The sequence below is a fragment of the Verruconis gallopava genome (genome assembly GCF_000836295.1).
Source record: "Verruconis gallopava strain CBS 43764 unplaced genomic scaffold supercont1.13, whole genome shotgun sequence".
NCBI lineage: Eukaryota > Fungi > Ascomycota > Dothideomycetes > Venturiales > Sympoventuriaceae > Verruconis > Verruconis gallopava.
The window spans coordinates 466,402-492,182 of record NW_015622149.1 but is presented as its reverse complement, the minus strand read 5'-3'; the positions used below and the strand labels follow the sequence as shown (position 1 = coordinate 492,182).

Below are 25,781 nucleotides of genomic sequence, written 5' to 3'. Positions count from 1 at the left end.
TGATAAACAGATCATGTTCTATCTTGTCATGATCTGATGGTGATTTTACACAATCGTGATTGATGAATTTGTCTTTCGGGTTATCGATTGCTACATGATGTGATCAATTCCAATCACACCATCAAACGTCGACATAAGGAATGAATGGCGAAAGCAACATTAAAGCTCGCTGAGGAACTAATACAGATTTCAAGAAAATGGCCACAGTTTCTTTGCGCTGTCTGACTCGATGCAGCGTGCAAAATGGAGGTCTGATCTTGCCTAGCTTGGCGACATCAATATCGATCCAATCTCCGGATCTTACACCAGTTGACGCAGGATTCGGCTGCATCGGAGTTACGTCCAGTGGAAAATAACCTTGGCAAGGTGCGCTCTCGGCGAGACACGCCCAAACAGAATAATACGGTGGGAAGTTGAGAGTGGGGAACGGTGATGCGTCGACGACTTTGCGAGATTTCTTGACGTGGTCTTGGGCGCCCTCGGCCTTGTTTGCGTTGCCATGTGGCGCGTGGTCCTCCTTTCCTAATCAGGAAGAGGCTTTACACCTACCCAAACATTACGACGGTGCTCCGACTTTCTCTAGCATAACCCAACTGTTGCACAGCCAATGCCGCACGAAGATTCTGATCGTGAGAGGAGACGCCGTCGTCCGTCTCGAGACCCAGAAAGCGATCGAGAACGAAGGAGAGAGCCAGATCAGTACCGGCGAAGACGAGGTCACCGAGCGACAGACAGCCAGGGCGAGCTTCTTCCACGCAGCCGTGACAGAAGTTCTCAAGATTACGGGAGTAGCAGCACACCTAGGCATAGGAGAGAGAGCAGGGGCGGGAGCAGTAGTGGGCAGCAATTGAGTACTGGGAGTCTCGCGCAGCTCAATTCCGCAAATGCGAAGCGAGGCTATAACCCGCGGGGATACGATGCAGACTATCTCGAGGAAGTGCGCGCAAAGGAAAGAAAACTAGAAAAAGAGAGGCGAAGGGAAGAGCGAGAAGCAGAGCGAGAGCGGCGGCGCGCTGCCCGTCACGCTGAACGAGAGGAGCGCAACCGTCTAGAGGCCTTGCAGCGAGACCGAGATGACGAAGCCGAGCGAGATCGAATAAAAGCAGAGGAGCGTGAGAGGAGACGCGAAGAGAAGAGACAGCTGCGTCGCGCTGAAAAGGAGAGACAGAGACAGCTGGAACTGGCCCAGGAGGAGGCGGAAGCTGAAGCCCGAGAAAGACAACGAGTAGCACACCGAGAAAGGCAGCGGCAGTTGCGCAGAGAGGAAGAGCGAGAGCGCCGACATCAAGAGTCGAATCTTGGGAATGAGGATGAAAACGATCACGCCAGCTCGCCGGCCGTTCGTACTCCACGCAAAACGAAATGGTGGCTCGGCGGTGGCTACGATGAACTCCAGAACGAGGACAGTCCACGGGCAAGGTACTTTGAACAAGCACATTCGCCGAAGAAGAAATCGCGTGTTATCAGCGGACCGTATCTCGAAGATCAGCGGAGCGAAGAGGTGTATGAGTATCGTAAAGAAAAGCTCGAGGGCAGCAGCCAAGCGAGCGATTACACCAGCACCACTCTGTGGAAAAAGAAGAGAAACAAGAGAATTTGTACGTTGCGTTCTTTTTTTTCCTCCGTCTCAGATAGCTTTCTAACGGATTGCAGGCATATATGTATCTGTTCTGATCGTTGTCTTGATTATCATCATTCCAGTCGCAGTGGTCATGTCCAAGAAGAAGTCGAGTAGCTCAAGCTCAAGCTTGACTTCATCAGCAACCTCCTCAAAGCCTGCCAATAGCAACCTGGACGGCTTGAACCCTGACAGCGTACCGGCCGACAAAAAGGGTACATACTACGACCCGTGGTCTTGGTACGACACGGAAGACTTCAACTGCACGTACACAGACGCCACAGTGGGTGGGCTGCCGATCATAGGACTGAACATGACATGGGACGACAGCGTGCAATCCAATCCCAACGTTCCAAGATTAAACGAGACGTTTGAATATGGTACCATGCCGATCCGTGGAGTAAATGTTGGTGGCTGGCTCTCTCTGGAACCATTTATAACGCCCTCTTTTTTCGACAAGTTCTCCAGCCGTGACGGCGTCATCGATGAATGGACGCTCACTTCCAATCTCGGTAGCAAAGCTGCTTCGATAATTGAACCACACTACTCCTCCTTCATTAATAAGCAAACCTTCATCGACATCCGAGCCGCCGGTTTCGACCACGTGCGCATCCCTTTCAGTTATTGGGCCGTCACAACGTACGACGGCGACCCTTACGTTCCACAAATATCCTGGCGCTATCTGCTCCGCGGCATCGAATACGCGCGGCAGAATGGTCTCCGTGTCAACTTGGACCTTCACGGAGCCCCTGGAAGTCAGAACGGCTGGAATCATTCTGGTCGTCAAGGTATTATTCGTTGGCTGAACGGCACGGACGGTGCATTGAACGGTCAACGAACTATTGACGTGCACAACCAGCTCTCTCAATTTTTTTCACAACCTCGTTACAAGAATCTTGTGACTATGTATGGACTCGTAAATGAACCTCGTATGGTAGCCCTTAACACGGACTCGGTCGTCGCCTGGTCCGAATCTGCCATCAGCACCATTCGTAAGAATGGCTTTGACGGGATTATCGTCTTTGGAGATGGTTTCCTGGGTTTAGATAATTGGCAAGGGCGCATGCAGAATTACGATAATCTTGTGCTTGATGTGCACCAGTACGTTATCTTCAACAACGAGCAGATCTCGCTTGACCACTCTGATAAGCTCAACTTCGCTTGCAAAGGCTGGACTGCTCAGACTCTGCGCTCGATGAACAAAGCAACGGGGTTTGGACCGACCTTGTGCGGGGAATGGTCTCAAGCAGACACAGACTGCACGCAGTACTTAAATAATGTTGGCGTTGGCTCCCGCTGGACAGGGACCTTAAACACGGGGAACGAGAGCACGCAAGTACTCACTCCTCAATGTCCAACGAACAACAACCCCGTCTGCAGCTGCGACGGTGCCAACGCAGACCCATCGAGTTACTCTGACGTGTACAAAGATTGGCTGATGAAGTTTGCCATCGCCCAGATGGACAGCTTTGAGATGGGCTGGGGTTGGTTCTACTGGACATGGAAGACGGAGAGTGCAGTGCAGTGGAGTTGGGAACTCGGATCCCAGGCAGGGATTTTACCCAAAACCGTGTATGACCGGAGTTGGAATTGCAATCAAACGATACCGGATTACGCGTCAGAGGGTTTACCTGAATATTACTAACGAGAACATCTAGGAAGGAAATGTGGAAGAAAGGACAACATGTGAGGCGTTTTGTAGAAGATTCGGTTCTTGTTTAGCGTAACGTTTCTCGACATGAGGATTTCCTGGAGAAAATGTACATTATGGTTGATGACGTTCGCGACAGTGAATGAAAGGTGCATCATTGTTGAATGGGTCCTAAAATGACGTGCTTGACATGTTTAAACCATTTGGTGATCGTAGACGTATATTTTCAAGCTCCGTTCCTTATCCTCAGGTGCTGAATCAATGGTCCTAGTCCTCCAGGTGATTTCTCATCACGTCTGCGAGGCCTTGGAAACCTTCTCTGCGAATTTTTTCCTCTGCAACACTGATGCCTAACTGCAACGCTTGTCTGATATCCTTCTCCGGATGACAGGCCAGGCAAAAGAGAATCCCAGCAATAAACGTATCTCCAGCCCCAACAGGGTCGACCACGACAACGACAGAATTTGGTTTTTCCAAGAATATCTCACGCTCGGAATAGGCTGCCGCACCAGCGGCCCCCCATGTGCAAAACATAACAGGACTACGATCAGCCAGCCTACGAGCCTGGTCATGAAGAAAAGGACGTGGATGGGTGTAACCTTGCCCTTCTGCCCATGATTTTGAAAAGAACACGACATCGGCTTGAGCAGCAAGTTCTTCCAGACCCGGACGGCCAGGCTTTTCTACTTCCACACTGATTTTGGCTTTGGGAAATGCACTGCGCAGGTGTTCTATGCATGCAAGTGTAATATCTGGAATACGACCCTAAATGCTTTCAGTCCAAACTCAATCCGGGTATCATGAGATTTCTATCAGCGCACCTCGAAATGCCACCAAACCCCCTCGCCTCCGGCTTCAGGCACACCAGCTTCTCTCGCTACGCGAACGAACTCGTCAACCGTCATTTCAGGCAGCTCGTTGTAGTTGACAATCGTGCGCGAGTCCGTAGTCTGGCTCTTAATTATGTAGCTACTCGCCGCCTCGAAACATTCCTCACGGTAGATACAGTGGCTTAGGTCCACGCCAGGCAAGCTGTCAACGATCGTCTTTGAGGCTTGGCTACTTGAAGAAGGCAACGTGCCCAGGAAAACAAGCTTGGTGTTGCATGTTGCACTTTTGATCGAGATCAGCTGGGACAGAACCTCAAGAGTGTTAGGACAATTGCCTCCTCGACGTTTAACCAGCGACGTCGCCCTTAGCTTCGAATCTTCTTCAGGAAACAAAGGAACTCTGCGGAAACATCAGCCACTAATGAAGCAAGATTCTAAAAGGTCACATGTCGCTCACGTTAGAATCGTATCTAAATAACATGCACCTACACAAATTATAGTCGTCATTGCAATACGTTCTCCCGTACAGTGCCTCTCAATTCTTTGATGAAGGCGCCGTTATACGATCACGTGCGCGTCTCAATCAGAAGTCCAGCTGTCTTGTGCTCCCGATACCGCGATGCTGAGGCGTCGAGAAATATGTTGTCCCACAAAAACCGAGAATATCAAACAAAGAAAGGGCTTTTTGAATCGTAAAACCATTCAAGAACCACGGCATGACAGGCCACATAATGCGTCAGCCTTCTGCCGCGATCATAGCTCACATTCTAAAACTTGATGATCAAATCGAGCATACAATGCCTTGATGGTGATCGGATATCTTACGTAAAATGAGAATGTGATAATGGAAATGGTTTGAAGAGAGGTCTTGTGGAAAATCATTTAAAAAACTTTTCACAAGCTGCCGTTGCTGCTCCCAATGAAGAAGCTGATGATTACGTTCGAGATCGTGTGGTCCTGTTAATGCTCGTACTCTCGATCCGGCGGCAAAATAATGTGTAGTATGTACGATACTTTTGAGAGGGTAACCAGGTCTGTTCGTCTTGACTCAGGCTTTCTGGTAGGCAGTCAGCGATTCCTAATATTTGCCGATCGGAATTCTGCAAACTCGCTGGCACAAAATGACGAAGAACGACAGATTTCACCAACATCTATCTATTACACGTTCTACACGGGTATCTCTAAACGCATATTCACAGGCATTGTGATGAAGCGTTCGTGCTCTATTTCTTGCCCCGGCCACCAAAACCCCAGCGGATCTGATTAGCCCAGTTCACTTGGATGTCTAGATCATCAGCGAATTGCCAAACAATACCAGGGTTCTTCTGGAAACCACGTCCGACGATGATGAGGTCTAAGCCCTCCTCAAGATATCCATTTGCTTGCTTGCCTTCCGTGATCGCGCCCACAGTGCCGACAGCCATCTTATCACCTACGGCTGCTTTGATCGCCTTCGCGAACGGCACTTGGTAGCCCGGCCCTGCACGAATCCGCTGGCGAGGGTCCATCCCTCCGGACGATACGTCGAGGAGATCGACTCCCTTCTCAGCCAGGATCGTTGCAAGACGCACGGAGTCCTCAACCTTCCAGCTCTCTTGATCTGGAACAGCCTCCTCGAGCCAGTCCGTGGCACTAATACGCACAAAGAGTGGCATGTCCTTTGGCATCGTTCCCCTCACGAGATCAACAAGCTCTAGGAGAAGACGGGTGCGATTCTCGAAGGAACCGCCGTACTCATCAGTGCGACGGTTTGAAATAGGGGATAAAAACTCGTGCAGCAAGTATCCATGAGCGGAATGTATCTCAATAGCGTCAAAGCCTACTGCAATGGCTCGCTTGACAGCAGCAACATACGCAGTCTTGAAAGTTTCAATATCTGCCTTGGTCATCGCCTTGGGTTGTGGAAAATGTTCGTTGAAAGCAATGGCACTAGGTGCGTAGACATTGTTGGGCCAGCCGTTGAGCTGTCTACATTAGCAATGTTCTGTGATGAAAATCGTGAGAATAAAACATACCGCCTCAGTAGCAGTGGCACCAGCACTCAGCCAAGGAGCTACAGTCGAAGCTTTCCGCCCAGCATGGGCAAGCTGGATCATAATCTTCTGGCCTTGAGAATGAGCAAAGTCGACAATCTCCTTCAATGGCCCCGTTTGGCTGTCCTTCCACAAACCCAAGTCTTCTGGTGTAATGCGACCCTCAGGAAGGACGGCAGTTGCCTCAACAGTGGTCAGACCGGGTCCGCGTTGGATGATACCTCCAAGGTGAGTCTTGTGCCACATTGTTGCGTGGCCATCCTCTGCGGAGTACTGACACAACGGGGAAAGCATTATTCGATTCTGCAACTTCATGCCTCGAAGTTGCAGGGGCTTAAAGAGTTTTGGAACTGGTTTGCCATCAGGCTGCGGATCTAACGCCGTGCCGGCTGGTGGATCTTGAGCAGGCGTAAAGTACGGTACCTATAAAGCTTAGCATTTGATTTTTCTGAAGGGATAGTATCGTCATACATTTGGAGCTGCTTTGTTTACAAATTGCATTTCAGTTGAGATAAGTGAGGACATGTTTTGTAGTTATGTGTCAATGGGATTGGGAGAACTACTGAGAGACAACCAAAAAAAAATGTTGAGTGAAGAGAATTGGGACGCGAAGAAGGTACTTAAATAGTCTCATAAATCCAGGTTATATACAGCAATGACATCCTCTCTCCACGCATCTGTGATGGCGTTAGAGGGAATGTTAGTCAGCGGAGCAATGCTTTGGTTAGCCAGTTTCCTCAACGCCCATGTCATTGACCGTACGAGATCTCGGCTACGAGTGAAACAGTTGAACCAGACTCGGAAGATAACAAGGAAACATGCTGGGTCTGCTTGGTTGGAGATTCTTCGGGGTCCCACTGCGATTTCTAAGCTACAAATCCCGCTAAAGCGGGAGCCAAAACTTTGCCCGAGGCAGTCCTTGTTTCATGCATTGTCGGTGCGGAGTCTCGTAGAACCTTCTTGGAAGAAATTTCCAGAATAGCGGTAGTCGACAGCGTAGGACTCAGATTGATTTGGCAATCGGGAAAGATATCTGACGTTAGTTCTATACAAGGAACATCAAGTTTACATAGATCCGTGAGCCAAATCCCGGCCTTGACCGTTCTCGGGTTCGAGCGCAAGCGACTCGTTTCCATAACCTTCTTAATGACGTGTTGATAGAACTACTGCTTGTCGATCTGCCGCTTGCACCATCCGCCGTTACGTACTCCTAAGGATGAATTCAAAGAGGCACTGTCCCCTGGGCTTCCCGAAAATCCCGCGGCGCATTGTGCAGCAATCTTTTTTTTTTCTTGCTATTGTGTGCTTCCTGGCACGTATTTAGCTGCATGGCGAAAAGAGAGTATCTTCCAAAGCTTCAGAGCAAGCGTCAAGTTAATCGCTACGGGTTTACATGACAGCATACTTTCGAAATCCGTTGAGCTGAACCAGAAGGCGGACGTCACTTCGTAGTGATGTTGATCCTCATTCACAGCATTTTGTGTTACTTGCATCATTAAGACACTGAGACTTTTTACCTTGACTTAGGGCTCCCAAATGAGCCATATGCCTGAACATTCCTGCTCAATAATTAATCAAGAACCCATCAGATAGCCATATCTTATTGTACACGATAGAAATAAGGGTGACCTTGTGTATACAGCAGTTTGCGAGCGAAATGACTTTGAATCAGATTCTTAGCAAGAACAGCTGTATGGGACTATGATGGTGATGACTGAGCAGACGTTCATTTCAACCGGAGTATTAGAACTAGTGTAATGCTCCAGGATATTGTCATGGGAGTTAGCACCACCTGAACGAGTTGCATGCTTAACATGGTCTAAATTTTTCCGATTACAGCAAGATGTTCAGCGGTAGTTAGCATCAACTTCTTGAACAACAGGCGTATATCGAGTGTATTATGCCAGGACTTAATTCAAGTAGAAGACAGTACAATGACGACATTATATCCTGATGTCAATAAAAATTAACCGAAGGAGTATCGAAGGTGATCCTTCGCAGGCAATCGTACTAGTCATAATTACAGGGCTCATTCTTTTTTTTTTTTTTTTTTAATTTCAAGTAGTTTGATACAAAACAGTGATTCTAGCGTTGATCGCGAAGTCAACTAAAGGATATTGGCTATTATAGAACTGTAGGTTAAGGCTGAATCTTTGCGTTTTGTTTCGTGGCTGAGTCACTTGACTGTTGCCGTAATTTATAATTTCTTAAATCAACTGTAAGGCTCAAGAATTTTTGCTACAACAACAGCAACATAGCATGGCGAAACGTAAAAGAAATGAATACGACGAGGCTCTATCCGAAGACGAAGATGACAATGCCGATAAAACTCTTCGCCTTTCAAAACGTATCGCACGCGGTATACAAGAGCTCACCGCAGCGCTTGAGCAAGCACGCAGATTCGAGCGCCAGAAGCTTGGAAGACGCGAACATGACCGAGTAAGGCATAAGCGGCAGAAAAATTGCGACAACAGGGTGACGCAGGTTGAGATCGCGTCTCTCAAAGCGCTCGACATGAACGAGATCGCGAGAAAGAGATTGTACAAGGACCTTGTTAAGACGCCGAGTATCGCAAAGACTGGCCTTCTGCCAGAAGATGTGAAGCTGCCCGCTGGTGGCAATAGGGTTGATAAGGCAACCGCTGACGTGATGGCACGGCTGTTCAAGCAGAAGGGCGTTGTTCTCGTACTGGATACTATCATGACGAGCATCCGGCAGATTTTAGGTCTCCAAAAGAGCAGCGGACCAGCGGAGAAAGCTAGACGTGAAGATTCAACATTGCTAGAGGCCACAAATACACTCAATGAAAATATATCGGTTTCTTCTGAAGAGGCTAGTGATGACGACGACAATATAGAAGAGGATGAGGATGCAGAAGACGAAGAAGGAATGGCTAACCATGGCGCTCTCGCTTCACCCTCAGATTCCGGATCTGAGTCTGAATTTAATGTCAATCCAGTAGGGCGTAAACCTACCACGTCCACCTTTCTACCCTCCCTATCCATGACAACTGGTTACATATCTGCGTCAGACTCCGACTCGGAAGCCACAGATATCGAGGAACACATCGCACCACGCAAGAATCGGCGCGGGCAACGTGCTCGACAAGCTATATGGGAGAAAAAGTATAAGGACAAAGCAAGACATCTCAACAAGCCTAAGAAGAAGAGAGACAAAAGGGACGAAGGGTGGGATTTGCAGCGTGGTGCTGTGAGTGCGGACGATGCCAAAAGAAAGAATCGGAAATTCGGCCACGGGAAAAGGGCCGGAAATGCTGTCGGAGATGCCACGCCAGTGAAAGAGAGAAAGGAGAATAAAGAGAGACATAGAGATGATGTTGGGGCGCTGCATCCTAGCTGGCAGGCCAAGAAGCTGATGAAAGAGCGGAGTATGGGCATCGGCGAGTTCAAGGGGAAAAAGGTGGTTTTTGACTGAAAAACAAATTCAATCGTCTTATAGACTTTTGTTTCTAACGTGCGCTTGATTTGCGGCGGCACGAAATTATACCCCAGGATTGCCGAACAGAGCTCTTGAGTCTCTTCATTCTTTTACTATCACCTCACACAAGGAGATATTTTTGCGGTCGCTGGTGCTTGTTTTCCAGATATCAGATCCATAAGGCGTTTACTTAGCATGTCACCCGCTCCGAGGACTACGTCTATTCATTTGCCTCCTCCAGCTTGATCAATACAGACTTTGTCTCAAGATAATTGTCAATGCTGTATCCAAAGCCTTCTCTGCCCACACCTGAACCCTTGTACCCACCGAAGGGCATATCATTTGCAATTGAAGGGCTAGTGCAATTCACGCCCACTGTACCAGCCTCCATCGCCTTAGCAACCCTTAGAGCACGGTCGATGTTCTTGCTATAGACTGCACTGTATAGACCGTACTCGCTGTCGACAGCCTTTGCTATGGCCTCGCGCTCTGTTTTAAAGGTATTAATGCCCACTACAGGACCAAAAATCTCCTCTTTCATGCCGCGAGCATCTTCGGGCTGATCGGTAATGATCTAAACATGAAAATGTAAGCTATTTTCTGACGGTTGAAGCAGATGGAAAAAGAAGCCTACAGTAGGTGAAATGAAAAAGCCATTTCCGCCTTCCAGTTTCAAGATATCCCCACCCATCTCTATCTTGCCCTGTCCTTCCCTAGCAAGCTTCAAATACTCCTTCACGCGCTCGAATTGGATCTTATCTGCCTGAGGTCCGTGTGTTGTCGAAGGATCCAAAGGGTCTCCTGCTTTGAACTGAGCAAACGCTGAAGCAAACGCCTTCTTGAACTTGGGAGCTACGCCTTCCTGAACGTAAATTCGTGAATTTGCGATGCATGCCTGGCCTGAAACAAAACGGATACTAAAGGCCGTCTCAATAGCAGCCTTTTCAATGTCCGCATCGTCAAAAACAATGGTAGGTGATTTCCCACCAAGCTCGAGAACCACGCGCTTAAGGTTTGACTTTGCAGCCATCTCGGTGATTAGTTTGCCTGTTGCACTGCTTCCTGTAAAGTTGATAAGGCGCACATCTGGATGTAAAGCCAGGGTAGAACCAGCTGGCTTACCGTATCCCGATATGATATTGACCGTACCTTTAGGGAAGCCGGCCTCCTTAACGAGGTGGGCGAACTTGAGGGAAGACAACGGAGCTTTCTCGCTTGATTTAAGCACAACTGTGCACCCAGCTGCGAGCGATGGAGCAAGCTTATGCGCAAGAAGAACGAGCGGTACGTTCCAAGGGATAATGGCGGCAACGACACCGATTGGCTGCCGCAGGGTCATATTAAGAAAACCTTTTGTGTTCAATGAAGTTGTTCCCTTAGCTTCCCAGCCAGCTTCAGCGTAGTGCGCGAATTGCTCAGCGGCCAAGTATGGGTCAAAGAAGCTGGAGATAGGACGTCCCATAACACTAGAATCCAAGACAGAAAGATCCTGTACATTGGCCAGGATGAGCTCGGATAGCTTCTTGAGGTAGATGCCGCGCTCCTTGGGCTCGAGGGTAGACCATGTTGGGAACGCGGCTTTGGCAGCGGCGACGGCTTTGTTCGTGTCTTCAACTGTGGCTTCGTAGACTGAGGCTACACGGTTGTGGTCATAGGGGGAGTAGACATCAAACTTCTTGTTATCAGATGACGGGACGAACTTCGACATGAATTAGTCAATTTTAATGACCTGGATATAGCATCAATACTTCGCCGTTGATGAAAAGTCTGGTCTCGATTTCTTTCTCGTCAGGTATCTTTGGTGCAGAAGGACTCGTTGGTATTTGAATCGACATGATTGCGGTCTGATTCTGTTTCATAAACCGTTGTAGCAGGAGACGAGGATCTATGGTTAGGATGGTTTCGTCAAAACGACTGCTTCTCGCGCGCTTTATATAGGCAGACTGCTACTCATGATGTTACTACGATGTGACTGCCCTAATTCCAATTATAAGCGCTAATTCTCTGCTCTGGCCTATAAGATGTAAAGAATGATGAAATCGCCTCGCCAAGGGACGTGGTAGTTGAACAACGCATTCCCACGCCTTGAGCAGTCCTGACTAATCTCTAAAGTGGCTCGGAAGTTTTGGATCAATGAAAGGCCGATATGACTAAGACGCTGTGGATCAGTGTATCACTAAGCAAATAGTCTCGGGACTGATGTAATACAACCGTCCATAAATAAAGTTATGTCGGTGTGAGCATAGCCTGTTTAGGGGCGCTCATAACAAGCTAAAATTGCGTGCAGTTAGTCAGTCCAAATGAGAGAAACCAGAATGAATCGCCTTAACTTTATGACAGCCAGAATGTCCCTGAAATTGTAAGGATTAGAAGCATGTCGGCCAGCTGGGTGATTTAGATATAGTCATAGGCCTTTTTATTTTCACGTATTTTGGTGTATTGATGGCATACTACAAGACCCATCGTTGTCAAAACGATGAGCTGTAGATCTCAATAAGGACTTAGGTTACGATATCTGCAATCAATGAATGAATTGCTAATTAGTAGCGGTTTCCCAATTCTCGGCGGATCTTGAGATTTCCTACGATCCCACTCGGTGCAGCATGTTGGGGAAGGGTGACGAGTAAGAGCTTTTCAGCGATCTGCAACTTTTGCTCATGTTAATGTGCGCAGATAACAAGCAATTGGCCACTAGAATTTCGACCAGAATTTTCAATTTCGATTTTATGAAAGGATATGAGTGCATTCAAGAATATCGCTCAGACAGTCTGTGGCTCAAAACTCATCGAGGACGTTTACATGCTGGTCAAATGTTCTTTCGTATTTTCAACTGCCTATCTCGGCATTTGGTGTCCAGTTGAGGCGGGGATGATCTTGGTACATCAGTGCGATGCATACGAACAGAACCCTTCGCAGGTTAACTTCACATATATCCAGGGAAATTATTGAAGAACTGATGAGTCGTGACGACGTGAGCCCGCCAGTTTGCGAGAAAAATAAGTCCCATCCAGGCATTATCATGTGTTTGATCGAGAAAAATACTCGGTTTCTCAATGATCACCCCATCTTCTCTAGAAGCCTAGAGCTTAATATAAGAGATAAATAGTCATTAAGGATTGAAACTAACCCTATATCTGGGATGAATGATGCTCTCCGTTGGCTCAGGGCCGACAGGCTTGGTTAACCACCTTGTCGATTCACGTGATCTCAAGCCACAAGTCCCTGAAGTGGCGATGCGGACATGGGTATTGGACCCGCTAAAAAGTAGAAAAATGTTTTGGAAGTGGGATCGCTTTTTTTCACGCAAGCAAAAATGAGCGAGGAGCATTTCGTGTCGCTTTTGCAGAGCTTGCTCTCACGTATGTACGCTGAAGTAACCTTTAAAACCTGTCTGACATTGCATAGCTGATACCGAGCGTATCAAGGCTGCGACTGCGGAACTTAACAAGACGTAAGTGATTTGTTCTGTGCGAGCTGTGTGTATTTTCCTCACTGACGTGTGAAAGCTATTACACGTCTCCTCAGACCATCAACGCCCTCATACAGCTGATCTCATCACACCCAGAGGTTCAGTTGCGTCAACTAGCCGCCGTTGAGGCCCGTAAACTTGTTGCAAAGCAATGGACCAAAGTTGAGGCTAAGGAGGAGCTACGCAAGAAGCTCCTCGAGGCTTGCTTCCACGAAGATCAAAAGCTGGTCAGGCACTCCGCAGCACGAGTTGTGACCGCTATTGCAAAAGTTGACTTCGAAGCGGAAGAATGGGCTGATCTACCTCGAACGCTCCTCCAGGGGGCTGAGAGTAGCGACGCCAGGCATCGGGAGGTTGCCATGTATATCATCTTTACCTTGATCGAGTCTCTTGGCGATTTCTTCATGGAGGCACTCCCCCGCTTGTTTGAGGTGTTCAGCAAGACTATCAAGGATCCTCAGAGCTCGGAAGTCAGGATCAACACGATGCTCACAATCAGTCGAGTTGCTATGCTCATCGACACCGAAGAGGATGCTACTTTGCTTGCCGCGTTTCAGGCCCTTCTTCCAGATATGGTCACTGTTCTGAAGGCTACAATCGACGCTGGTGAGGAAGCAGAAGTCATGCAAGCATTCGAAGTATTCCAAACACTGCTTGGCTGCGATGCAGCTCTTCTCAACAAGCATTTTGGCGACTTGGTCAAGTTTATGATGCAAATTTCCGTCGAAAAAGGCATAGACGACGATTTTCGATCCCAGGCACTGGCCTTCCTTATGCAATGTGCTCGCTACCGCAAGCTCAAGCTCCAGTCTTTGCGCCTGGGAGAAGAACTCACCACCAAAGCCCTTTCCATCGTTCCCGAGCTTGGCGATCTAAGCAGCGATGACGAGGAAATAACTCCAGCGCGTTCGGCTTTGAGCCTGCTCGACATCCTTGCCTCAAGTCTGCCTCCAAGCCAAGTAGTTGTGCCACTGCTCAAGGCTATTGGCCCCTATGTGACTGATGCGAACCCAGACAATCGTCGTGCTGGTATATTGGCTCTTGGCATGTGCGTTGAGGGCGCACCAGATTTCATTGCGACTCAGCTCCACGAGATCCTGCCAATGGTTCTTCGACTGCTTGAAGACCCCAATGTTCGAGTGCGTGCTGCTGCTCTGCAAGGTGTTGCTCGTCTTTCAGACGATTTGGCAGAGGATGTTGCGAAGGAGCATACCAAACTGATCCCAGCCATGATAAAGAATTTCGATCTTGCCGTTCAATCCATCCCCACTACTTCTGCCGAGGATCGTGAGGAACATCTCGGTATCATTCGCGGAACGTGCAATGCCGTCGACTCGCTTATCGAAGGCCTTGACAGGAACGAAGCTGCGTCCTACGTTAACGAGCTTGTGCCACGCTTTAGCAAGTTCTTCGAGATTGAGGACTACAAGACCAAGATTGCTGCTATAACGGCAGTTGGTTCTATTGCTGCCGCAGCCGAATCAGGATTCATGCCATACTTCGCAAACACCATGCAAGCTCTTGGCCCTTACGTCCCGCTCAAAGACTCACAGGACGATCTCGAACTCCGCGGTGCAGTTTGTGACACCATGGGGAAGATTGCATCCGCTGTTGGGGCTGAGCCATTTCAGCAGTATGTCAATCCCCTTATGCAAGCTTCTGAAGAGGCCCTGCACCTTGATCACCCACGACTTCGGGAGACTAGCTATATCTTGTGGAGCACGATTGCGAAGATATATGAGGAAAATTTCTCACAGTATCTCGACGGTGTTGTCAAGGGTCTGCACCACTGCCTCGAGCAAGAAGAGGCCGAAGCTGAGATTTCATTGGGAGCTGAGGCAGCTGCGATTGCAGGCAAGGAAATCAAGATTGGAGGCAAGACATTTAAAGTTACAGAGGCCGAAGAATCAGATGACGACGAGATCATCGAACTTGGGGACGATGATGATGATTTCGAAGATATAACCAACCCTGCCACGGCCATTGCTATGGAGAAGGAGATTGCCATCGAGGTTCTTGGTGACATTCTCACCCATACTCGCGCACAATTTGTGCCGTATCTCGAGAAAACCGTTGAAATTATTCTTCCACTCATTGAGCACTCATATGAGGGCATTCGGAAAAGCGCTGTTGGAACGCTCTTCAGAGCTTATGCCTGTGTGTGGGGTCTTGCCGAAGGTCAGGGAATGGAAAAGTGGCAACCTGGCATTCCTCTAAAAGTGCAACCCCCAGCACAGCTCTTCAAACTGGGTGCAGAGATTATGAAGAACACTCTCGACTTATGGGAGGAAGAGATGGATCGGTGAGTACACAATCTTCTTTGGATTCTAATCAATATGATGACCACCCTTCGTTATACCCAGCTCACTCAGAGGCAAAAAAGTTGCCATTGCTGAGAAAGCGAATCTGTTTCTGATTCAACCCTCAAACATTGTTATTAAATAACGACATCGGGAGTACTTGCTGATGAAATGTGCTCTAGGGGCACCGTCACTGATATACACCGCTCTGTCGGTGCCACTCTCAAACTCACTGGTCCATCGATTCTCATGACCGTAGACAATGGTCAAACCTTCGTAGACCGCATTTCGCAGGAGTTGATTGCCGTCTTGACCAAGAAGCACCCTTGCCAACAAGATCTCGGTGAAGAAGGCGACGATATTGACGACGCTCTTCTTGAAGAGTCGAGCGAATACGACTGGTTGGTCATTGACACTGCCCTTGACTGCGTCGTTGGACTTGCTGCAGCACTAGGCGGAAGCTTTGGCGAGCTATGGCAAGTCTTTTCGAAGCACATCTTGAAGTACGTTTCAAGCCAGGAAGCAGGTGAGCGCTGCTCAGCAGTCGGGTGTATTGCTGAGGTGATTGGCAACATGGGCTCCGCTGTCACTCCATACACGGACAAGCTTCTTACGGTGCTGATGAAGCGCTTGAGCGACGAGGATCCCGATACGAAAGCGAATGCTATGTATGCAATTGGCGTGCTCGCTGAGAAATCCGACGACGTGGACAAGATTAAAGGCGCATATAACTCTATTCTGTCCAAATTGGAGCCAGTCCTAGCTCCCGGTGCAACTGCATCGACTCGTGTTCTTGATAACGCTGCCGGCTGTGTAGCAAGGATGATCAAGAGACACCCTGACGCTGTGCCTCTACCTGAAGTTCTGCCAGCGCTATTGAAAATTCTCCCTGTAAAGGAAGACTACGAGGAGAACGGTCCTGCATTCGATGCTATCGTTCAGCTCTGTAAGTAACCCCTGAATCGGCATCGTATCTAGCCAGAAGCACAACACTAACAGAGGGCAAAGATCAAGCTGGTGATGCAACCATCCAGAGTCTCACGTCCGAAGTCAAGCCTGTAATCGAGAAAGTGCTTAGTCCACCTGAAGATCAACTGGATGACGAGACAAGATCCAAAGTTCTTGATCTGGTCAAGTATTTGCAGAGCAAGGGTGCATGAATTAGAACGTTTCTCGAATGAGAATTTGTAAATGACTGTATGAGGTTGGGAAAAGTGCACAGGTTGAGGCGATGATACCACGACGACCGTCGATGCCGGGAAGGAATGAAACAGGCTATATAGACTGCTCCGACAAGAATAAGACATTTCATTTCCTCGACAGCGCTCTGGGTGAGATATAACTGCTCTTTCAGCAGCGAGTAAATTTGCCGTAAGCAATCATATAAGTAAGGCCTAGGGACGTGCTCCCAGAATACTGAATGCATTGTCTGTCCGAATTCTGGTCATTCCTTCCATATTGTGCGCCCAAAAGCACGTGGTGTTTACATTGCTATGGCGTCAAGATTCATCTTCATATGGAAGAACCAACAACAGAATAGCATTAAAGGTGTTGGTTCCACGCTTTGTTCCGGAACTGGTTGGCTGCAGATATGTTAGCAGGAGGCAAAGGGTACATGGCGAGCAGGAGACGGGGTCTCTCACCGCGCCAGCAGACAGAATTCCATGGAGCTCCCAGTTTAACAAATTTGTAATTCGTATATCTGGGTTCTCTGATAATTAAAGTTTGAGTCAACCCAAGGCCAAGTCGCATCCTTTTGTTGGAATGCAAAAAAACATGGTACGCTCCAAGGATCAATGATGGACAAACGTGGACAAGCTGTATTCAGTACAAAGGCACACATGATTGGCATAACGATATGAAGCACCTGCATTTTAACGGGATTCGCCTTGACCGGATGTCTGGTGAAGCATGGACTGAAGAGTCTCGATTCAGTTAACATCGGACCCCCACAGCGAGCGGCAGTTTCTGCTATTAGAGTCTACTCATATTAGATGAGACTTTCAAAAAACCGCAAGCGCCGAGAGGATCGACGGTGTTCAGTATCTGCACAAGCATTCATTTGGGTAGAGGAAGATTGGTCACAACATCAGGATGTTCCTTTCGGATGATTCCCACAGCTATACTGGACTTTGTAAGGATGGCTGCACTGCGAAGTCACGCCGAGCAATCAGCTCTGACGAGTCACGCGCTGGTAATTTTCAATGCATTAGAAACACCTTGTCGAAGAAGCTCAAAACGTTAATCTTCATGGGCAGGAGGACGCTGCAAATGAACCATTATGTTTCATAAAGGGCCTTGCGCCAGTAGACAGTCACTGCGCCGCTCATCAAACAAAGAACTATTCCGCAGCACAGCACAGATAGTCGCCATCGCCGCGACGGAAAATGAGAACACAGATCTCCCTGGGCTCTCTGTAGGCATGGCAAACAGCCTTCATCGAAAATGAGAAGGAATATGGTTGGCGTGGATTTATCGTTTCCGCGCCATCGGGAACAGGATGATGCAACTTGCCCCTCGAATAGGTATGTTCTCCGTCATTCTGAAAGGCTGGCTTCTCCGCATTGCGGTGCGCTCTAGTGTTTCTCTGCTGCGAATTGCGCGATGCAGAAGGTGTTTAGATCAGAGCCATATATCACTTCTGCATGCCGTGAATGAATTGGATTCCTTGGACGAGGCATTGCAACCTCCGCAAGACGCTGAGGCTGTCCTCGACCAGACCTCCAGCAGGCACGGTAGCCGGCTGTACACCCGACTGGAGTAGCTGCTGGCCGCTGGCCGCCGGAGCTGTTGGAGCTGCTGGAAGTCGGTGCGAATGTGGAGGCAAAAGCCGTAGAATCCAGGCCATGAGAAGGCCAACCACTTCCGTAGGATGGCCGTCCCTTACTTGGCCGTACAGCGATGGTGAAACTCATCGCGCATGACAGCACCGGGGTCTGCCAAAGAATCTGTCCAGACTGCCTCCGTGTCTCCCTGTCAAGATCGCACAGCACGGCTCATGGAGTGGTGGAAGCGCGGCAATCACAAACGGAGGCGAGCAGCACCTAGCAGAATCGCCACCAGGTTTGCTGCAACCCTCATTGAACGCCACTTCAAGTTTTGATCCCGTGTACCAAGTCCTGACAAGATGCCACCCACGTTTACATGGAGTACATGCCTTGCCTGTCGCGGACCTTCGCTAAAGGCTTTGCACGGGAGTGTAAGAATGTACGCACACGACTCGTGAGTCGCTGAGTGAAGCTTTCTACTTGGACTTCAGCATTCGCTCTCGAACGTGCAATTTTTGTGTCCAAGTCGTTCTCCCTGCCGGCTTCGATCTTTTGTTTCATTATCTGCGAATCAACACCGGCAACTATACTGGATAAGGTCGTTGTGTTTTTCAGCCACCCTCGGACTTCCTTTGATCAACGCGCATATGCAGACAGCGATTGTAGTATGTGATTGAATGGGTTTCGCAGAAGCCTCAAAAAGCTTGCTGTATCCAACGTTCGAGGTCGCCATCGTCCTCGAGGCCCCCGAGGGAATATGTTCCGGTCGGACGCTCTCACGATCATAAGCCACTGGCCGCCTGGAAACTTCGTTGATCCGAAGACCAGAGGAGATGCCTTGTATGTCGTGACGGGAGTATTCCTCTCCATATCGACCATTTCGCTGAGCGCCCGAATGTATTCACGGATATGGATCCGTCGATATTTCGGACCTGATGACGGCCTGATCCTGTTCGCCTGGGTATAGTACTCCTCTCGGGCACCACTGTACCTGGCTGACATGGCTCTAGATTGCGTCGTTGGGTGTTGCGGCTTGCTCCATTCTCGGTCATCGAAACTATGGCTGGGACAGACATGCTTGGGACATCAGACCGAACCTTTTGCCCAGTACGTGGATCGCAATCAGCCCAACGTCGTCAACAAATTGGGATACCGAGATGCTAACAACACAAAGTGTCCTTGAAAGTTTTGTACTTTGCACGGATTTGCTGGGGACTTGCAACGTCGGCCGCCCGATTGTCAATATGCTTTCTTTACATGCGTTTACTCAGCCGAATAGGTGTTGGACCACCGCTGTTTCGACGCATTCTACACATATTCACAGCAGTTCAAGTCGCTCTGGTCTTCGTTTACATTTTCACCGGAATTTTTGCATGTTGGCCGATCAAGGCTTACTGGAGCTTAGTGAACATGCCCGGCCAGCACTGTGACGATGACCCAAGCGTGATGAAGGCATGCGCGATCATCAACACAGTTTCAGAGTTTATTCTCGCCTCGATGCCAATCATCGCAGTTTACAAGCTTCATGTCGACCCAAAGCAACGGTGGACAGTCATCATGCTGTTGTCACTAGGCTTCTTGGTAGGCTTTGCGGGCTGCTTCCGTACTTATTTTCTCTGGAAGTCGGTGAGCAGTCCTACTCTAGATCTCTCATGGATGGCGTAAGTAAATTCATTTAAATTTCGCTTTACTCCTTATGCACAGCGTATAGAGCGAGTTGAGACACTTTTGTGAGACGCGTACTTTGAGACCTAGGCTCTTGGCTAGACCATTCGTATGCTCGATCTGACGTACCCAATCTAGGGATCCTCACTGGATGGCTAGCCAGGTTGAGATCGATTTGAGCATTGTAAGTGATCCAAATGCCTTTCTTCTACACAGCTTCTAAAAAAGGGTTTTCTAGACTTGCGCATGCGCCGCCCCATTACGACCGCTTTTCTCGTATCTATTTCGAAAAGCCAAAGGACTGCCATCACAATTGCCCACCATACGGGGTAAACGGCCGTCATTTTCCACATACGCGAGCAGACGCACCGAGATGGACTACGACTTCCAACCAGGTTGGATCGCTCCCAGACCCCAATATTTCGACTTGGAGGGTCTACCGTGTGATGGGTACGGTTACACGGTCATTATCACTGGACCCGTGAAAAGACGCAGTAGACTTCACCGAAGAAAGAGCGTACGAGAGACTGAGGTGCAGCAACCTGTTCTACAAAAGCCAGCCGCAGTGGCTCGGGCAAGCAGCACACAGCCGGATTCCATAAGGCTCGATATCTCGACTACCAAAGAGGTCGACGTACGACACAGCTGGAACTGGCCTAGAATAAGCCAAGATAAGTTCAAGCCGTTCGAAAGTCGCTCGAGCGCCTCTGGAGATATCGAAATGGCCGGGAAGAAAGACAAGAGCTGGTTTCAAGACTAGGATTCTTTCCGCCGAGGGGCGAATGAACCTTTGTAGAGAGTCAACAAAATGTGATACCCCAGATCGTAGCATATGAAGAGCATCGAGCCATGAAAAAAAAAATATCGGCCACACTTCCAAACTTGTCACTCTGCCGTGAATTCTCTTCAAGAAAAACATGGTCAAGCTGCCTAAGACAAAATGCATAGAAACGCTGATCGGGCCGACTCAGAGGCCTTGAGAACGTGCAACATCGGAGCCATTGCCATTTTTTACGAACGTGAGGGGCCAAAGAAGCAAAGTGAGCACGCCCAATTGCCAAATCTAGAAGACCTAGTCGGATACTAATACAGCCGGGCTTGTTTACTCATGACCAGGGGAGCTGGGTACGACGAGGCGCTTCTTCGGTCCGCTAATCCTTGTGCGCGAGAAGAAAAACAAATAGATCGGCTATAAGTTGCGACGCTCCTCTTGCGCTCATGTGACTCAATTCTACAAGTTATATTGTGCAACGCCCTGAACTTATCGATGGTCTATTCCTTTTTGGCCAAAGTGAGATGACGCGAACATAGCCTTTATCGATGATAAACTTGATGTAGCCGGTAACACACTAGGGCTCCACTTTTCAGATTCACGTCAGGACGATGGTAGAACGACGGCCGGCCTTGGATCTGCTTCACATAAAATACTGTCAACGTGAACGAATGCTCAATGTTGATAATTATTTTCTAGTCTCAACTTGCGACGAGCGTCGAACTTGTTGCGCCCAACTCTCTGCGCGACTTGAACGCTCAGAATTCGACGATTGCCTGACGTGCTTCAAGGTTTCGTATCGAGGCTGTGGCCGACTGGCCCTCGCAGAATTTCGGTCCGGCAGTGCTCTCTTTTCAAATTCCACATAGAGAGCGCTTTGGAATCTTTGAACGAGACTTGAAAAATTTATATCGGTGCCCTTGTCGAACAAATAGGGGCGCTGAGCGATCGCACTTTTCTGGGGGTAATAGAAGTTTGTACAGCTGAAACGCTGAAGAGTGGCAAAAAGACAGCGTACATCGATTACTTCAGGCTGGCTTCGTGCTTCTGGAAGAGCTGTGGAGATTTTTTAGCTCTCGAGCTTGTTGTGCATATACCACTGTAGCATAGGAAAGCTGGATTGCACCGGCATCGAGAGAACTTCGTTCCGACACAATCTTTTGTAGGCCAGGTTAGAATCCTTATGGTCTGTCTCACTTCTTCCAAGACGTTTTTGCCGGAGTGGCTCAAGACATCTCGTATGCGTCGCGTGCTTCTAGACGGAAGAAAAACGGAACAAGTTCGCTCGAAGACGAAGTAGACCAACGTCACAGAGCAGCGGGGGTTGTAAGCCGCGCGTGTTCACTGAACTCGCGATGTCGCTAATGTCGAGCTGGAGTAGAAGTTGAGTGTAAATAATGAAGGTGGCCCGTTCGATCCAGTGCAGATTCCTTTAAGTTTCATGTCATCCACACGAGAGCAGAGCGAAGAATCAAGTTGAAGACGGGAATTGGATAGAAAACGGTGGCTTAAAGGAGGTGGGGGTTCAATCCGCACAGTCAAGATCCTCTTGTAACATCACGGAGAACATGTCGTCTGCAATTTTTGCCTTCGCGATGCTCGTCCATGCCTCTACGCGTGTTCGACGTTTCATTGTTGCCCGAGTTCATCATGCGCAAATTAGAATTTGATTGTTTGGTCAAGGTCAGTTCATACACTCAAGAGGCTCATCGTCTTTTTTCTCGTTACATTCATCAAGTACCTCTCGTCCTTATCGTATAATCGTCAAAATGTATATAGTGCCGTCACTCGTACTCATGTTCTCGCTCCTTCCGTCGCTCTTTGTGTTCGTACACCTTCTTCTCAACTTCTCGGCCGAGCAGGCCGCCAACCACGGCTCCGAGGGCAGTTGGAACCCAATTGTTATCCTTGTCTTTCTGGAGCCGCTTTGCAGCAAGACCACCCACCGCAGCTCCAGCAAGCGTCGCGGCCCATTTCTTCATGGGTGTGTTCTCCCCTTCGCGCTCATTCTCGCTTCCGCTCTCACTATCCCGACGCCCTCGAGATCTAGGACGTTCCTCACGGCGGTCTTCCTGTCGTCTGTAATCTTGGGACCGTGCGCGTTGTCTATCGCGATCCTCATACGCCGCCAGTCCGGGCTCACCGCCGTCTCGAGAATACCTCGTCACTCTGGTTTTCTCGTAGTACTCGTCCATGTCATGGTCATCATAGCTACGTCGCCGATCATATCCGGTGCTAGCTCCACCATAGTTCGATCGAGTAGCGACATAATCGTCTCGGTCGTAGGGGCCATACTGAGATCGTTCATAAGCGTCGCTTCGAGCGTCTCGGACATATCCATCACGCGCTGCAAAGCCTCTCTCGCTGTATTGCGACGGTTCATATCGGTCCCTATCCATGTCTCTTGTGGAATGCGAACGTATTGAGCTAGGAAACCTTGTATCACTCGGCAGCTCGTAGACTTCGTCTGCAGACTGGTCGGTCGACGACGCTTGGGCCGTCTCTAGGATGTGTATGCGACTTGTTGCTGTCTCTTCTTTCGCAGGTGGAGGTCAGAGGACCTAAATTGTTAGACATGCCAATGCCAGTACAGTAATCGCCCAAATGCTGACAAAAAAGCGAATTATGGATCGCGAAAGACTCAATCGAACGTGCAATTTGACCTCACAGGAGGGGAGATGCAGGCCACCATGGCAATATAGGTAACAGATGCTATGCTGGCAAAGGGACGAGTTCGGCAGCAGCCCAGCTTCGCGCTTGAGCTGCTACTAGATCGCACCTCTGCATTAGACAGGCTACGGGCAGATGGGGAATTGCTTATGACAACAAGCAGATGGGACCTACAATTGGCTTGTACAGCAATGCAAGACGAGATAAGGCCAGGAAACGCGATGTTTGGTGGCACAGTGGAAATCAGAAGGAAGAGAAATCCCAAGGTTGGGGATATCGATTGCTCAGCCGCGATTGGAACCCGCCTCCGTTATTTCCGCCCGTGCGCGTTTAACATACGCTAACTCATCCTTAACTTGAGTTTGCCTCAGTTAACTGGAGTAAACTCAGGCCGACTGGAGTGAACTTGTAAGTTAACTTAGGCAAGCCCGCGAAATGCTGACGTAACGAATTGACGGACGTGAATAATCACGTGACTTGGCTGTAACTCAGCCGTCTGACACTGGAGGTTGTCGATTGCCATGGCCGCTTGCGCTGGTTCTTAAAAATGGGCGATCATCGAGCTTAAGTTGGCGTCGCGTTCGAATACTTTGCTTTGGCACACAAAAGCATTCCCTTCCAGCAGATGCAAAGCGTATCCTCGGTCGCACGCATCGCAAGGGCAGCTCCGGTCCCAAATCCTTCCGGCTCAGCAGCGCACGTTCGTCGCCGTCCTTTCCGACCGAGGATGGCCTTGGATACATCAACAATGTCTCTCGGTTCAAGCGATGAGGATTTCGTGAAGCTATCGGCAATAGCCTCGTCCCAACCGGTGCCTCGCTTGCGGTTGCGCTTAGCAAAGAATCGCCTATCGACGTGTGCATGGCTGGTAGGCCTCCAAGCAGGTGAACACAGTCAGCAATTAGGCTCATTTTGGTTTTATTATTCAACCGTATTGCACGATAAGCATGCCGTTTGAGGCAACTGACAACGTCTCCAGCGCCGGAAGAATGCATCCCGTCTCCAAGGAATGCCTCGAAAAGGGGCGAACTGTTCTGCACTGCCATCCCCAAAGAGAACTTTGATTATGCGGATACTCGCAACGGAGGGAAACCCATCTTCACGGCGGAGAACGACGAACGACATCTCAGGCCTGCAGCTGTGCATTGGAAAGTGTGTGGCAGTTCTGCATGGTGCTGATGCCCGCTTTTGTGCCTTTTAGCTCTCTGTCTGTGACTGTGATTTGCTGAGCAAACTGCACATCGATGCAGCCGCTTTCGAGTCGCTTTGCCAGCTCACTATTCTTAGCAGATTCGCATCCGACACAAGGGCTGGTCATCCAACTCAAACCGCGGACCGACACGGCCACTGTCGAAGCACCAACTTTCCGATGACATTCTCTTGTCCACTCCGCGACAAGAATGTTATGTATGAATTGGTTTTCTGTGTATTTCAGACTCACATTCCCCTCCCTTTGCTTCTTTGTTCCACTTTTTGCCTTATCATAGTCTGTGCCCTTTCGTACTACCAGATTTTCCCACGGGACCCTGGCCTTTGGGGGCTTGCACAGTAACATAAGATTCCAACGATCGAGGGCGGAAATCAAATAATCCTTTCTTTTCAATTGGCAGTCGTTCTGAGACAAGACTTGCAAACGCATTCTGTGTTTAGCGCTGTCAGCATTGCTCCCCTGGAGTGCACCAACCTATCACGATCTTCCTTGTCCATATAAATCTACCAATCTCCCCAAATCTCCCGTCGCCTGTCCAGCGACCGCAAACATTTACACTGTCAGTATGGTGTCCGAAACTAAAGGGTTCGATATGGACGACAAAGTCGACTCCAGAAGGAGCAGCGTCGATTCTTCTATCACGGACGTCCCGGTAACAACACCGTCTGCACGGCCAGCCGTCGCTCGGGCGACTACCTCGCAAACCGCATCAACATCGACCTCTAGCATCTCAAAGACGAACAAATCAACCACATCGTCGACCAAGTCCAAGCGGTTCAAAGTAAAGTCCTGGCTAAAGCGTGTCGGCTCCGGCATGCTCGCATCGATGGCGTACGCTGGCCCCGCTATCCCCGGAATTCCTACCAACACATACTATCACCCTTATATCTTCTAAGTCTTATAAGATTCCCCGTCTTACACGCACCGCAGCATCTCGTTGTGGAAAGGTACGCAAGACTGATCTTTCTTCTTCTTTCAGTTACCACAACGCCGTCGAGTATTCCCCTGCTGCCGTTCAGTACTGGGAAACGAAGAAGGGCGAGAGGACGCTGGACGAGGTTCTGAGCGATATTTACGGTGTGCCGTTGTTTTATTAATAGTCGCGAACTCGTTAAGGCTGACTTGTGCACATCGTCAGTGTATCGGCTGTGGACCATAGGGTGAGCGTCACGCAGCGAGAGACGCATAATACCCAGGCCTGAAAATAGTCAAAACAGGCCTGGCTGCTCGAAGAGACATGGAGATCTCGTGGCTTGGTTCTTGGATTTGAACTTTCTCATTTGTATCACATCGCCTGAAACGCTGGACGAAAACTACAGGGGTTGTCACCGCCTTTTTTTTTTTTTTTTTTTTTTTT

General features: G+C 49.1%; 10 protein-coding genes across 13 annotated transcripts; 6 read left to right on the top strand and 4 right to left on the bottom strand.

The window, feature by feature from the left end:
- The first annotated feature begins 205 nt into the window (after positions 1–205).
- On the top strand, positions 206–3,438 carry PV09_04653 (uncharacterized protein). The gene is made up of 2 exons (XM_016358036.1): positions 206–1,598; positions 1,654–3,438. Exons 1-2 carry the CDS (start codon positions 608–610, stop codon positions 3,261–3,263), a joined length of 2,601 nt encoding a protein of 866 aa, XP_016214238.1. The 5' UTR covers positions 206–607; the 3' UTR covers positions 3,264–3,438.
- On the bottom strand, positions 3,313–4,801 carry PV09_04652 (uncharacterized protein). Its single transcript, XM_016358035.1, has 3 exons — positions 4,557–4,801; positions 4,091–4,499; positions 3,313–4,034 (listed from the first exon to the last, which is right to left on the bottom strand). The coding sequence occupies exons 1-3, from the start codon at positions 4,604–4,606 to the stop codon at positions 3,537–3,539; spliced, it is 957 nt and encodes a 318-aa protein (XP_016214237.1). The 5' UTR covers positions 4,607–4,801; the 3' UTR covers positions 3,313–3,536.
- Positions 4,802–4,979: 178 nt separating this feature from the next.
- On the bottom strand, positions 4,980–6,978 carry PV09_04651 (uncharacterized protein). Its single transcript, XM_016358034.1, has 3 exons — positions 6,604–6,978; positions 6,115–6,555; positions 4,980–6,063 (listed from the first exon to the last, which is right to left on the bottom strand). Exons 1-3 carry the CDS (start codon positions 6,655–6,657, stop codon positions 5,323–5,325), a joined length of 1,236 nt encoding a protein of 411 aa, XP_016214236.1. The 5' UTR covers positions 6,658–6,978; the 3' UTR covers positions 4,980–5,322.
- Positions 6,979–8,379: 1,401 nt separating this feature from the next.
- Positions 8,380–9,864, top strand: PV09_04650 (uncharacterized protein). Its single transcript, XM_016358033.1, has one exon. The coding sequence runs from the start codon at positions 8,392–8,394 to the stop codon at positions 9,565–9,567; it is 1,176 nt and encodes a 391-aa protein (XP_016214235.1). The 5' UTR covers positions 8,380–8,391; the 3' UTR covers positions 9,568–9,864.
- On the bottom strand, positions 9,556–11,600 carry PV09_04649 (uncharacterized protein). The gene is made up of 3 exons (XM_016358032.1): positions 11,319–11,600; positions 10,205–11,269; positions 9,556–10,144 (listed from the first exon to the last, which is right to left on the bottom strand). The coding sequence occupies exons 1-3, from the start codon at positions 11,427–11,429 to the stop codon at positions 9,791–9,793; spliced, it is 1,530 nt and encodes a 509-aa protein (XP_016214234.1). The 5' UTR covers positions 11,430–11,600; the 3' UTR covers positions 9,556–9,790.
- Positions 11,601–12,872: 1,272 nt separating this feature from the next.
- On the top strand, positions 12,873–16,777 carry PV09_04648 (uncharacterized protein). Its single transcript, XM_016358031.1, has 5 exons — positions 12,873–12,929; positions 12,976–13,021; positions 13,077–15,341; positions 15,522–16,285; positions 16,348–16,777. The coding sequence occupies exons 1-5, from the start codon at positions 12,884–12,886 to the stop codon at positions 16,497–16,499; spliced, it is 3,273 nt and encodes a 1,090-aa protein (XP_016214233.1). The 5' UTR covers positions 12,873–12,883; the 3' UTR covers positions 16,500–16,777.
- A 1,669-nt stretch (positions 16,778–18,446) lies between these two features.
- On the top strand, positions 18,447–20,633 carry PV09_04647 (uncharacterized protein). Its single transcript, XM_016358030.1, has 5 exons — positions 18,447–19,068; positions 19,118–19,214; positions 19,282–19,768; positions 19,911–19,956; positions 20,011–20,633. Exons 1-5 carry the CDS (start codon positions 18,865–18,867, stop codon positions 20,530–20,532), a joined length of 1,356 nt encoding a protein of 451 aa, XP_016214232.1. The 5' UTR covers positions 18,447–18,864; the 3' UTR covers positions 20,533–20,633.
- A 1,511-nt stretch (positions 20,634–22,144) lies between these two features.
- Positions 22,145–23,611, bottom strand: PV09_04646. 3 transcript variants are annotated; one of them, XM_016358028.1, is made up of 3 exons: positions 23,389–23,611; positions 23,157–23,312; positions 22,145–23,105 (listed from the first exon to the last, which is right to left on the bottom strand). In XM_016358028.1, exon 3 carries the CDS (start codon positions 22,941–22,943, stop codon positions 22,329–22,331), a length of 615 nt encoding a protein of 204 aa, XP_016214230.1. In that variant the 5' UTR covers positions 22,944–23,105; positions 23,157–23,312; positions 23,389–23,611; the 3' UTR covers positions 22,145–22,328. The 3 variants fall into 3 exon arrangements, with proteins under 3 accessions (XP_016214230.1, XP_016214229.1, XP_016214231.1); XM_016358027.1 differs by having other exon boundaries at positions 22,145–23,312; XM_016358029.1 differs by lacking the exon at positions 23,157–23,312.
- Positions 23,612–23,839: 228 nt separating this feature from the next.
- Positions 23,840–24,172, top strand: PV09_04645 (uncharacterized protein; the record flags this gene model as incomplete). The annotated part of the gene is made up of 1 exon (XM_016358026.1): positions 23,840–24,172. One exon carries the CDS (start codon positions 23,840–23,842, stop codon positions 24,170–24,172), a length of 333 nt encoding a protein of 110 aa, XP_016214228.1.
- Positions 24,173–24,989: 817 nt separating this feature from the next.
- PV09_04644 lies at positions 24,990–25,757 on the top strand (the record flags this gene model as incomplete). Of its 2 annotated transcripts, XM_016358024.1 has the most annotated exons (3): positions 24,990–25,255; positions 25,404–25,501; positions 25,563–25,757. In XM_016358024.1, 3 exons carry the CDS (start codon positions 24,990–24,992, stop codon positions 25,586–25,588), a joined length of 390 nt encoding a protein of 129 aa, XP_016214226.1. In that variant the 3' UTR covers positions 25,589–25,757. The 2 variants fall into 2 exon arrangements, with proteins under 2 accessions (XP_016214226.1, XP_016214227.1); XM_016358025.1 differs by having other exon boundaries at positions 25,404–25,757.
- Between the last annotated feature and the right edge of the window lie 24 nt (positions 25,758–25,781).